Source organism: Otolemur garnettii, unplaced genomic scaffold (genome assembly GCF_000181295.1).
Source record: "Otolemur garnettii isolate 467f Iridium unplaced genomic scaffold, OtoGar3 scaffold00133, whole genome shotgun sequence".
NCBI classification, from domain to species: Eukaryota; Metazoa; Chordata; class Mammalia; order Primates; family Galagidae; genus Otolemur; species Otolemur garnettii.
The window spans coordinates 4,877,350-4,889,279 of record NW_003852528.1 but is presented as its reverse complement, the minus strand read 5'-3'; the positions used below and the strand labels follow the sequence as shown (position 1 = coordinate 4,889,279).

The window sequence follows — 11,930 nt, the reverse complement described above, 5'->3', positions numbered from 1 at the left end:
TTTTTTGGTTGCAGCCATCATTGTTGTTTGGCGGGCCCGGGCTGGGGATTCGAACCCACCACCTTAGGTGTATGTGGCTGGCACCTTAGCTGCTTGAGCCACAGGCGTTGAGCCGGGGTCATCTGTTTTCAATGGACACCCCTCAGACAAAGCATCTTTTCCTGGCCCGGCCCTCCATCCCATCTCAGCCTAACACTGTTTGGCCTTTGGTGGCATTTACCTTTAGCTTCTGAGCCCAGCTCTCACCCTGGGGTCTTGGGAGAAGCCTGCAATTCCATAGCAGGCCACCAAGACTCCTCTGAAGGGACCCCTGACCATGTGCCTAAGCAACCACACTCTGATGACAGGAAATGCCCAGGTCCCTTGAAGAGTCCAGGGCCTGAGCTGACACCAATGAAGTGGACACAAAATGCCATCATGCCTCCCTCATTACAGCAGGGATGTGTAGAATATAGACTCTTGGTCCAAATCTGACTCATAGTGAACCCAGAAGGTCCAGGGCCCACCGTGTGGTCATTTCCTGGGTGTCTGAGTATGAATTGGGATGGTGGTGCTTAGCAGGGGTAGGAGCTATAAAAGCAGGAAAGGCCAAGGGGAAGATTTTGTAACCATCCTCACTCCCATAGCCAACGTAATCCAGCTTGCCTGCAGCCAGACACACCATACCCTGAGTGCAAGAACAGAATTTACTGCCAGCTGTAAAGTCTTTAATTCACCAGCATGGCACCAGCAAAAACAACTGTAGCCTTCAAGTCCTGGTACTGCGCTAGATGTTCTGTCTTGAGTAGAACAGGACGGCAGGGCCTCTGGAATTTGCTAGGTGAACACTGGTCTGGGGGACACATTCTTTCCAACCACCATTGAGGTGGGGGGAGCAGAAATCGTCTGCATTCACTTGGGAGAGACAGCAGTATGTGCTCATGGTCTGGCCCAGGCTGGCATTCACGCCCTGGCTCTGAAACACAATGTAGGCCTTACGGGCCCTCGTCCTCTGGACATTGTCTATACTGACGGCACTTCACTACTCAGAACTTGGAGATGTCATAGGCTCCCAGTGATGGGTTCCTTCCAAAAGATGGGGGACAGACCTCACAGAGTCCCAGGGGATGACCCATAGGTGGAGAATTTAGAGGCCCAGTAGTCTGTGGCGTGGCCAGACATCGCTCCTAAGGGAAAGGAGATTTTGTACCCTGCCCTACCTACCATGAGAAATAGGCCTGTGCTTGGTGGGCCTGATGGGTTTGGAGACGGCGTGCACTTCACTGAGGGGTGTCCACTTATGGGCGACTCAGAAGGCTGTCAGCTCTGAGCCGGGAGCTGCACAGTGGACTTTTCAGCAGGTTCAGACTAGGACACCACCATGGAGCTGGCGGCACCCACAATAAAAAGGGGTGTCTTGGGCAAGCCCTGACATGGGAGCTGAAGTTTTGTAGCAGAGAACTAACCACTGTTCGGAAAAGCAGCATTTTTTTGTTGTTTTGGTGGTGGGGGCAGTCTTAAGCTGTTGCCCTCGGTAGAATGCTGTGGCATCATAGCTCACAGCAACCTCAAACTCCTGGGCTTAAGCAATTCTCTTGCCTCAGCCTCCCAAGTAGCTGGGACTATAGGTACCCACCACAATGCCTGGCCATTTTTTTTTGCCTTTGTTGTTTTAGCTGGCCCGGACTGGGTTCGAACCCGCCAGCCTTGGTGTTTGTGGCCGGCACCCTACAAACTGAGTTATGGGTGCTGCCCAGAAAGCAGCATTTGGAATGATACTGGGTCCTCATATAGGAGCCCCTGGCCAGCGGACACCAAGTAACTGTGTGGCTGAGCTGCCCACCATGAGCTGAGTCTTTTAGGGTCATAAGTTTGGGGATAGCAGTGGTGGGGCAGCAGTAAGCTGCTGTACATGGACCTGGTCCATTCAAGGTCAGGCCAAGCAGGGGAGGAGGAAGCAAGCCAGCTACATGGACAGTGGCTGAGCCGTCCTCATGTATGGGACATCCATGCCTCTCCCTCACTGCACATGCATGGCTGAGAGGGTTCCCGAGGACCAGCCAATGGAAGAAGAAAACCCTAGTCTGGCTCAGAATGCCTTGCTCTGCTGGTGCAAAGCAAATGGACTTTCTGGTCTTCAGGTTATTAGGAGACAGTGGTATAAAAATCCTGGTGGGCAGAGCATCGAGAAATATAAATTGTTCACACATTGTGTAGAGAGGCGAGTGGCCCCAGGAAAGGAAATGCAGACTTTAAGACAAAGAATATTACCAGAGGTAAAGCAAACTATTTCACAATGGTAGGAAAAAACCTTTCTTCCTCAAGGAGATATAACAATCTTAACAAGAGACCTTCAAAATTCATGAAGACAAGTGGACAGAGTTAAAAGAGAAACAGACAAAATCATACTTGGAGATTTGAAACCCCCCCCTCCCCCCAGCCAGTGTGATAGAAACAGCAGACACCTCAAGCAGTGAGTACGTGGAAGGCTCGGGCAACACACCCACACTGACGGACCTCCAGCTGACAAGGCAGAGGACACTCACCCAAGTGACCATGGGATAGTCGCCAGGACTATGGCCAGAGATTTACAAAAAAATTACCATGTGCAGTGTGGTCTATGACCTCCAAAGATACATTGGAAATAAAGAACAATAAAATATTTAGAAATACCCCCTCCTCAATTTTGAATTCTAGGGTCACCTCCCAAATAAGCTGCTTGCATTTGAATTCTGGTCTCAGTATCTGCTTTTGGGCTGCTCTCTGGACAAAGACCAAAGTCTCAGACTGCATGTTCCAGCTCCCAGACTCTCCAGCCTCCTTGCCAAGAGGTGCTCCTCACTCTGCATTCTGGAATCCAGTCCCTCTGGGTCCTTTGCTGGTCACAGCTGTGAGGTTAGGGTCTGTGTGGCCCCATCAGCATGACCACAAAGGCCTACTCAGGGCCCTGTCCCAGCACATGCCACTATGCTGGCTGAGTGAGGAGGACAGAGCCAGGCCAGCCCCCACCCAACACAGGGCTCCTCAGCCTTCCTCCTAGGGCTTCTCAATCCAGGGAAGACTTGGAAAGGCAGAGTAGCCGGGGCTGCCTGGAGCACTTCCTGGCCCTAAGGGTATTGGGGCTGATCAGGCCCTTCCCAGGAATTAAGGAAACCAAGCAGAGGTAGTAATGTGGCTCCGGGCAAGCTTAGCTGAGCATTTGAGGGCTGTAGGGACAATCAGCCATGGGGACTGTGTGAGGATGTGTTGGAAAGGTGTGACATCTGGGGCCAGGGTGTGGTGACAGCATCCCCTACTCCAAGGGAGGCCCCAAAAGAGGATCTGCCTTGTGGCCTCTTGGGATGAAGCGTGCCCCCCAGGTGTGCACAACAGGGTGGTGCAGGGGGCAGGTGTCCCCTGTCAGATGCACAGTCCACTCCACACAGCAAAGAGAGACCACCAGTCACTCTTTATTGAATGTACCCAGAAGGCCAGTGGCCAGTGAGGCCTGTAGTTCATGTGGACGGCAGAAGGGGTCCTGAGGTCCTGGGCCAGTGGACCTGATTCCAGGAAGACCCACTTGGAAGGAGAAGGGCTGCCTGGGCCAAAGGGTGCTGCCAAGGTTCTGCACCTACCCCCCCACCCCACCTGCCTTTGGCTGGGTCTATAGCTTTCCTATACCCAGCCCCACTGATCAAGGTCTGTTTGCTGCTGGGTCCTCCTGAGTCCCTCTGGCTGGGTGTGGGCCAGTGGGTGGTCATAGCTTCTTCTTAGGGCAGCGCTGCAGGGCCTCACTCAGGGCCTCAATCACGCGGTCCACATTCTCCCGGGTGGCGTTGCAGCCTAGAAGGCCGATTCGTAGCACCTGCAGGGCACAGGCAGGTGCAGATGTCAGCTTCTAACAGGAACCCACCTGGCTCTGACGGAGGGCTGGCCAGAGCCAGGATGGGCTCAGCTCTTGGGATCACCCACTCAGCATACACAAAGGGACCCTAGACCCTCATTGAGGTCACATGGGGACAGGGAGTTTCCTGTAGTCCCTAGTGGAGCTGGCTGTCCCCATCTGACCCACGGAGCTTGCAGAGGGAGTCTAGAGTGTCCAGTGACAATTACTTAGTGCAGCTGACCCAGATGTGGGGTTTCCAGCCAGAAGGAGATTCTGGGTGGAGCTATAAAGGCTGAGTCCGGTGTTCTCACATAGCTGTGGGGGAAGCAGGACAGGAGAGTACATAGCTCCCATCCCCGAGGAGAGCAGTGCCCCTTTCTAGATGTCTCTGCTGTCCAGGAGGTTTGCCCTAGACATGGGGCATTGTCATGCACAAGGTGGAGGTGGTGAGCATCTGTGGAAGGTGCGGGCGGGTGGCCCTGCTCTTGTGAGGGTCTCTCACCTTCCCCACTGAGGGCCCGAGGCCACCCGTGATCTCGATGTTGAAGTGGTCCATGATGTAGTTGACAATGTCTCTCCAGTCATAGCCAGCAGGAACAGCCACAGTGGTGACTGTGGGTAGCCGGAGTGCCTGCAGGAGGGGTCCAGCTCAGCATGGGGCCAGATGCCCTGCAGGAACCCTTGGGATGTCTCTTGGCCCAGGTTCCCTCCTCAGCCTGAGCTGCCCTAGCCTGGAGCTCCAGAGAAGGCTGCGGAGAAGGGGTGGGAGGAGGACAGGGAGGCTTTGGGCTCCTGGCCCTGTGGGTGCCGGGCCTTCCCCCCAGTTGCACGGTCTTCCCCCAGGTGCACGGCCTTCCTCCTGGGTACAGAGCCTCCCTCCAGGTGCAGGGCCTTCCCCTGGGTGCAGGGCTTCCCCCCTGGGTGTGGGCCTCCTCACCGAGTCCCTCACAAAGAGCTGCAGCCCCAGTCCCTGCAGCCGGCCCTGCAGATAGGCTGTGGCCTCCCGGTGCTGCCGCCAGCTGTTCTCCAGGCCCTGCAGAGGAGAGAGGGCCTGGGTAAGCACTGATGGGGGCTGGAAGGGAGAGACCCCCTCTTTTTGTGGTAAATGAGGGAGAAACTGGCTCTGCAGGCATGGATGTGGGGAGCCCTGGCAGCCCCTAGTTGGGGGCCCTGGTTGGCCTGGGGAGAGGCAGTGAAAGCACCTGCTGGGTAGAGGAGGGGGCTGCGGGCCACCCTGGATGGGCAGATCAGAACCAGGATGGTGGCATCAGAACCCAGGCCCTCCATCCTCTCAGGTCTGCTTCCACCTACCCTGGCACCCTCTCCAAAACTGCTCCTGCCTCAGGAGCAGGTGAAGGGTGGTCTTTCCGACCCTGGGCCTCTTGGGGCTAGTGGTCTGCCACTGCCCAGCCACGGTTCCCATGATTACCTAGGCTGTTACCCTGAGCAACAACTGCTCTCCACTTTGAGCACAGCTCCTGCCTGCCCTAACTCTCCTCACAGTCTGCATCTCACCAGGGTCCTGGCGCCCCCTCAGAGGTGGGACTCTTCCTGGCCTCTGGGCTGGTGGCTGGCAGTGGGCCCTCAGGGACCTCAGAACCCAGATCAAAGTGGACGGTGCTGCCTTCTGTTTACAGTCCTGTGTGCTGAGCACGTGCACTTTGCAATGGGGGAAACCACCCCCTGTCACAGCCAGCTGTCCCCACCAGGACCCTGCCCTGCCCTGGGAATTGTTGGAGTCTGCAGGACAGGACAGGACACTTTATGTCAAGGACCACCTCCCCACCCACATCTCCTCATAGGCTGGTGACCGCCCCTGCCAGAATCTCCCCTCTTGCAGCACCTCCTGTGCACTGCACTGGGCCTCACCCGAGGGGTCTGGGAGAGCCCACACCTGCTCTCCCAGCAGCGCATCTGGCCCTGTTCTCCCTGCCTGCTCAGTCAGCTCTGAGCACACCCAGCCCAGTCCCCTCCACTTTCTCTGGACACCATGGACTTTTCCTCTCTGCAGGCCAGGGTGGTTAGCAAACCAACTTCCCAGGCGCTCCTGTTGTAGCCCTCCTGTCTCACTCCCCTGGAGTGGCTTGAGGGATCTTGGAAGGGCAGCCTAAGAGACAAGCCAGCCTCAGCATGGAGGCTCCAGGGGGCTGGCTGCTGCTCTCCACTCCCACTCTCGTGTACCTGTTCTGCTATGTGGGCCAGGCTCTCTCTCAGGCTGTACAGGCTGATGACAGGGGTCGTGTGATGGTACCTGGAAGATAGGACCAGGCTTGATCTAGCACCCCTGGAGTGGGTGGGGCAGGAGCTGTCTGTCTGGCCCCATCAGCACAGGCTCATTGAGGACAGGATGGGCTAGCTGCCATCTCCAGAAGTCCTGTCTAGGCTAGTTCTGCCAGGGAGGGCAAGTCCATGGGCAGGGGCTCTGGCCAGCACAAAGTGGGAGGCAGAGACTTGTACTGCCACCTCACACCATGGTCCTCGAGGCTTCAGTGTCCCTGAGAAGCCAGCACTGGCTCTTTGGGCCACTGGGCTAGGGCATAGCTCCTGGTGCCTTGTCCCCACATGTAACCTAAGGGGACTTAGATTTATGGCCAAGGTAGCCCCACAGAGCCCCTGGCTCAGCCTTGTCTTTGAAGAGGTGTATACTAAGGCCCAGGGACAGGAAGTTGAGGCAGGACCAGGTCCCAGTGGCTAAGGATATGCTGGGTTTCTGGGGAGGACAGGACTCGTGGAGGGGCTGGTGGGGGCTGTGCCTCTGGCCCTCGCCTCCAGACCAGGCGACGAAGGGGGACCTCTGGGTAGGGACATTTCATGGCCTGGCACAGGTGAATCCTGGCCTCTAGCTAGGGTGTAGGGGCATGAAGAGGAGCTCAGGGCCCCAAGTGTAGAGAGAGTGTCAGCCCTGCCCTAGCCCACACTCACAGCCTGGGCTTGTCGTCACAGCCCCAGATGTTGGCCAGCCACTTGAGGTCCAGGTAGAAGGAGAAGGGCTTTGTCTTCCGAGCATAGACCTTGTTCCTGGGAGGAAGGGCCCACCTGAGCCCAGCCCTGCAGCATGACACTTGCCGGGTCACCCCAGGTGACTCCCTATAATCTGTGGGTCTCCCTCTATCTCAGAAGCTCCCACAGGGTCAGCTAGCCTCACTCCTCAGATCACCCAAAGGCTACCATGAACTTAAAGACAGGATGGTCTGCTTTGTCAGCAACTCCACCCCACCAAAATGACAGAGAGAAACTGAAGCTCAGGGCCTAGCGTTGAGGCCTCACCTCTCCTGGAGACTGCTGCACCCAGGCTGCATCAGCTGTGAAGCTGGGGTGCATGACCAAAGGGGCTCTCGGCCAGACCCAGCGCTGGCTCGCTGCTTTCCAGGGCTGGGGACCCCACCCCACCTCCTGCCTTCCTATCTCCCTGCTCTTCCTGCCCCTCTCCATCTCCTGCTTTTCCAGTCCCCCCTACCCCCACCTGCTCCTGCCCTCCCTAACCTGCCTGTCTCCTCCCCTTTCACCTTTCTGCTGTCTCCACTGCTGCACCCTAAGTGGGCCTGAGGCTCTCTCTGTCCGTAGGGCCAGGGGACTGGCCTGCTGGGAACTTTTAATACATCTGTTCTCCATAACTCCAGCCTGGGCCTCTCCTCAGGCTCCAGACTCAGATCCAGTGGCCTCCGCAGCCCTCCCATGTGGTCTAATCTGCCTCTCAAACTTCCTGTGTCTAATATGGAATCCCAGGCTCCCCCCCAAATCCTCTGTGTTCCAGCAGACGGTACCACCTGTCACCTGTTTGCAGCTGGATGGAATGGGCTGGGGGAGGGGCTGGGGCTGTTCCCCACCCCTGCCCATAGCCCCAGCCCCTCCCTCCTTGGGGCCACTGGGCTTTTTTTGTGCAATCTGCATCAGGGCCAAGGCCTTCGGGTCACTCACTTGGCCTTCTCACTGAAGGAGATGGGGGCAGTGCCTGGAGGGGCGTTCAGGGCCTTCTGGGCGCCAGAATATAAGACGTCGATGCCTGTGGCCGGGGTGGGGGTGGGGGCACGTTCAGTCCAGGGAGCCCCACCCCAGGTGGGATCCTGCAGTAGGGGTGCCTGCCCATCCCATCCCACCTACGCTGCTGGGGTCATACCCTGTTGGGGACATGTGGCACCCAGGGAGGTTGCCAGGGCCTGGCTGGGCCACTGGGTCACTCTTACCTTGCTGGTCCATGTAGAGTGGGGCCCCGCCCAGGGATGCCACCGAGTCCACCAGGAGCAGGCACTTGTACCTGGAGCAGGCGTGGGGCAGAGGGCAGCAGGGATGCAGGAAGGGCCCCAGGCCCTAGCCCAAATGGGGTAAGGGGGGGCCACGAGAGCCTGACACCAGTAAGGAAGGGGGTGCATACACCTCCCAGTGTTACCTTTCCCCCACTCTGTCAAGGTCCCAGGACCCACAGCTCTGCCTCTCCCTGGCACCAAGTGTCAGAGCCACAGAGAGCCACAGAGCAGGTGTGCATGAGGGTCAGTGTGTTGGCTTCAGGGATTAGGGTGGCGTCAGGCCTGTGCCTCCCTTTGCCAAGAGCTGCTGAGCCCAGCTTGGTGGCTAGAAGTATAGAGCCCAGAAATTGCCAGGGCAGCAGTACTGAAACTTTCACCCTTGTCTACCTCCAGCTTTCCTTGTAATAAAAAGGCAGAAGAAGTATGTCACACTAGCCTTGGAAGAGGACACTTTGGATCCTGTTGACGTCAACATGGATTATGTGCGGGGGCAGGCTCACTTATGGGGGGCAGGCTCACTTATGGGGGGGCAGGCTCACTTATGAGGGGGCAGGCTCACTTATGGGGGGGCAGGCTTACCTGTGGGGGGGGAAGGCCAACCTGTGGGGATGAGCTCACCTGTGGAGTGGCAGCTCACCTGTGGCAGAGGTCCCCGAAGCCATCGAGGGGCTGCAGCACTCCAGTGGATGACTCCGCGTGAGCCAAGAACAGCAGCACAGGCTTGTGCTGGACCAGAGCCTGGTGGGGGCAGTGGTGGCTGTGGCAGAGTTGTGGGGTCAGCCAGCCCTCCCCAGGTGGACTTCTGCTGATCAGGCAGGTCCAGGGCCCACAAGCACAGCCTCCTGTGGATAGTGTCTCAACCCTCCCGGTCAGCATGTGCAGGGGAAGGGGCTAGGGGCACCTTGGCTAGAAGAGGACTTTGGCTCAGTGGTGGAAGGAGACACCTAGGCCTCCTGCCCATCCCTTTCTCCCCTCCACCCATGAGGGCCGTTGTAAGGTCTGCTGAGGCCCCATGGTCTGGCGGGTTGGGCCTGACTTTGCCCAACAGGGAGGTGCTGGCACCCTGAGTGTCATGGACACATTCCTGCATCTGTAACCCCAGGGCCCAGACCCAGCCTCCTGCCTCTGCCCTTCCTGTGTGACCCTGACACAAAGCTCCTCAGACAGAAGCCTTCCCATAGGTGTTCCCACCTGGTCCCAGGGACTGCACTGTTTCTCTGTGGCTGGTCATCTCATGCTAGGACGGGCTGAGGGCCAGACACAGGCTCAGCCTCTGGTGTTTGTCCTGGCCTCCCGGCAGGCCTCTAAACCCCCTTCCAGGCCATTGTGCCCACCCATACCTCCTCCACATCCTGCAGTGTGTAGTGGCCTCCAGGGTCCTTGGTCATGGAGTGCACGCGGGCGCCTGGAGGTGGGGTGCAGTGGTCGTGAGCAGCTGGAAGGGCCAGTGTCAGGGACCTGTAGCTGCACTGGGCAGGTGGGCCCTGCAAAGGCTGGTCCCCAGACATGCTGGCACCTGGGCCACAGGCCTGAAGAGGAGGGTGGGGCTGTCCAGTGAAGGTGGCATTTTGAGTGGGGTCAGTGCCATCCTGGCCCCTAGGCTGTTGGAATTGAGGCTTGGGAGGGGAGGGTCTATAGATGAGGGCAGCTCTGGACTCAGCCCGAAGGTCCCTTCTTTAGGCTGCCTTCTCTGGGCCTAACGAGGCTGAGGCCAACCCAGTTCTGAGGCCAACCCAGTTCTGAGGCCAACCCAGTTCTGAGGCAGACTCTGCACTGGCCAGTGTTTATATGAGCCCCCCAGCAGTGTGTGTAAGGAGTCCCTGGGGGGCCGCTCCTGGACTTAGGCTGGCACACAGAACACACATGTGTTTGGTGAATGACTGAATGAAGGATGGGGGATGGGTGAGAGCTGCAGATGGGGAGGGACTGAGGGCAAGCAAGGCTGTGTCATCAGGGATAGAGACCAGGTCACACACCTGGTCACCTGAGCCTGTGTGCCCAGTGTCTACTTGAGGTCCTGGCCTCTGCCCCATCCTGGCTCATTTGGAAAACAGTGTGGACTGAGGGTCAGGACCCTCTTAGACCGTCGGGGTTGTCCATTAACCAGCATAGCCACTGTGGAACTGACCAGGCAGATGTTCCTACTGTCAATCATTAAACTCTGTGCACACACTGGCTCCGACTTTTGCCTCTTTTAGAGAGCTTTACTCTGGAGGTGGAAACTCTATCCATACCTCTGTGTTCTGTGGATTCCCCAAGGCCCCAGAAGGAAGGCTGTTTCTGAGATTGGGGCAAGTTTAGTCCTGAAACCCCACGTTGCCACAGAGCAGGGCTGATGTCCAGGGACCCCAGAGAGCAGCTGGGGCCTTGGGTCTTCACTCTGACCGGGGTTTCCCTACTATACTATTTCTCCTCTGCTCTAGTGACAGCTCTCCCTAAATCTGGGGGACTGGGGGATCCGGAAAGATGCTGTGTCCAGGCCTGTCAGGGTCCAGTCCCAAGAGTGTCCTGAACCCTGCCTGGAGGAGGCAGCAAGCTTGTGGGAGTTGGCTGTATGAAGAAAAATGCAGGGGAGAAAGTTGTGTGCGGGTAGAGGGAGCCGCCAGGCTTCGTGCAGCAGGGGGGCCCAGGTTGGCACAGAGGTCTTAGGGAAGGACGGAGCCAGGCTCCTTCTTACCAATGCGCTCCCCGATCTCCACAGCTCGCTGTCCCCATATGCCATTGACTCCAACCAGGAAGGAGTCACCTGGCTCCAGGAGATTGAGCAGGGCGGCCTCCAGGGCAGAGTGTCCTGAGCCACTGATGGCCAGGGTGAGGGGGTTCCGCGTCTGAAAGACGTACTGGATGCCTTGCTTGATCTCGTCCATTATCTGGGGTGGAGGGCACACAGGTCAGACCCCTCTCCCTGCCCTCCCTGCATGAGGGGCCAGCTCCAGGACTGCCCTCCCCACACTCCCCACAGGGCCTACCTGGAACATCTCCTTGTGCATGTGCCCAATCATCTGCAGCCCTCCGGCCGCCAGGACGCGAGGGGACAGGTTGGAGGGGCCAGGCCCCAGTAGCAGCCGGCTGGGGACACACAGCGGCTTGAGCAGGGCCTGGGGGGGTTCTACCAGCAGCTGGTGGGTGGCCATGGTCCGCACCCAGGCTGCCACTCGGGGCACCAGGGCTACACTGTTAGTGGCCAAAGTGCGCAGCATTTCCCAGCTGGCCTGCGCTGCAGTGGAGGTAGGGACCGGTCGATGGCTCCTGCTACGCCCTGTACCTTTTGCTGTTCTTCTTGAGCCCTTTTATCGGTGCTTTTCCTACAGGTCAGGGCCAGATAGCAGGGGTGTTGAACCCTTAGGCAGGGGTGGTCCTGGCAACTATCCTGCCCCCAGCCTCCCCCCAACCCCCTCCACCCCCCCTGCTCCCCTCCCAGGTCCCACACCCAGCCCAGCCCAGCCTGCATAGCCTGGGGTCTGGATGTTTTTCTTAAAGGGTCAGGGTCACAGAGTGAGTATCTCAGCTCTACCATACACTGTGTTGCAGCCACTTGACTCTGAGAGCAGCACCATGAGGGTGGCTGTGTCCCGAAAAACCTCATTTTTAGCAAACAGGTCGTGGCTAGCTCTGGCTCTGGGACTGCAGTTTGCTTACAGGAAGGCTCAATTTGGCAAAGACACAGGTGCTGTGTGTGGAGGCACAGACACTCACACACTCACACCACACATGTTACTCACAGACTCAGATGATCATTCACACACTACACACCTGCTCACAAACTCACACCACACATATCATTCACACTCATGTGATCACTCTCACACATATACTGAGGGCGTGTTCATTTCCTGTCTTTT

At 57.8% G+C, this 11,930-nt stretch overlaps 1 protein-coding gene across 1 annotated transcript; it reads right to left on the bottom strand.

Moving 5' to 3' along the window:
- Positions 1–3,408: 3,408 nt before the first annotated feature.
- AGXT (alanine-glyoxylate aminotransferase) lies at positions 3,409–11,384 on the bottom strand. The gene is made up of 11 exons (XM_003798248.3): positions 11,058–11,384; positions 10,766–10,958; positions 9,429–9,493; positions 8,726–8,826; positions 8,029–8,099; positions 7,763–7,847; positions 6,767–6,862; positions 6,026–6,095; positions 4,782–4,877; positions 4,347–4,475; positions 3,409–3,823 (listed from the first exon to the last, which is right to left on the bottom strand). Exons 1-11 carry the CDS (start codon positions 11,286–11,288, stop codon positions 3,716–3,718), a joined length of 1,245 nt encoding a protein of 414 aa, XP_003798296.1. The 5' UTR covers positions 11,289–11,384; the 3' UTR covers positions 3,409–3,715.
- Between the last annotated feature and the right edge of the window lie 546 nt (positions 11,385–11,930).